Raw genomic sequence first — 447 nt, 5'->3', positions numbered from 1 at the left:
CAATGCATCAATAGGGGGCGAGTTGATTGTCGAATCCACCCACGTTGAGACCACGAACGCCGAACACGGGGTCGAGAGTGGCCCCGTCCTCCGAGGCCAGGGCGCTCAAACGATCTCGAGCCTATAATCGTCGTTCCGGCTGAGCTCGTACGATAGAATGGTGTGGTCTCTGTAGTGCAGCATGAGTCTATATCGTGTCGACCCCGGCCCGGCCGTGGTCTTGCCGTCTGGCCGCGCCAGCAGCATACCCTCCGCGCCACCCTCCTGCACAGGCCCGACGGCGATGCCGTAAAGCGGCCCTCGCGAGCCTGCGTCCGGCGTCCTCGTCCGTCTGCGTCGGCAGTACCCAGTCGACGCGGAGTTCTTGGCGAGGAACCGATCCGTTCCCTGGGATGCTGGCCTTTGTTCTCGTCGGAAAAGTTGACGCGCGAACGACATCGGGGGGGT

General features: G+C 63.3%; 1 protein-coding gene across 1 annotated transcript in view; it reads right to left on the bottom strand.

Annotated features, from left to right (window-relative positions):
• Positions 1–105: 105 nt before the first annotated feature.
• Positions 106–447, bottom strand: part of VDBG_06002 (conserved hypothetical protein) — a gene marked incomplete at both ends in the record, with an annotated part of 2,644 nt that continues 2,302 nt past the window's right edge. Inside the window, one exon of the mRNA XM_003003514.1 lies at positions 106–395. Within this exon, the coding sequence (XP_003003560.1) occupies positions 106–395 (290 nt within the window). The remainder of the gene's footprint in view (positions 396–447) is intronic.

Source organism: Verticillium alfalfae, genomic scaffold, assembly GCF_000150825.1.
Source record: "Verticillium alfalfae VaMs.102 supercont1.7 genomic scaffold, whole genome shotgun sequence".
Taxonomy (NCBI): Eukaryota; Fungi; Ascomycota; class Sordariomycetes; order Glomerellales; family Plectosphaerellaceae; genus Verticillium; species Verticillium alfalfae.
The sequence above is the reverse complement of the archived record's forward strand: the minus strand, read 5'-3'. Positions and strand labels throughout refer to the sequence as shown.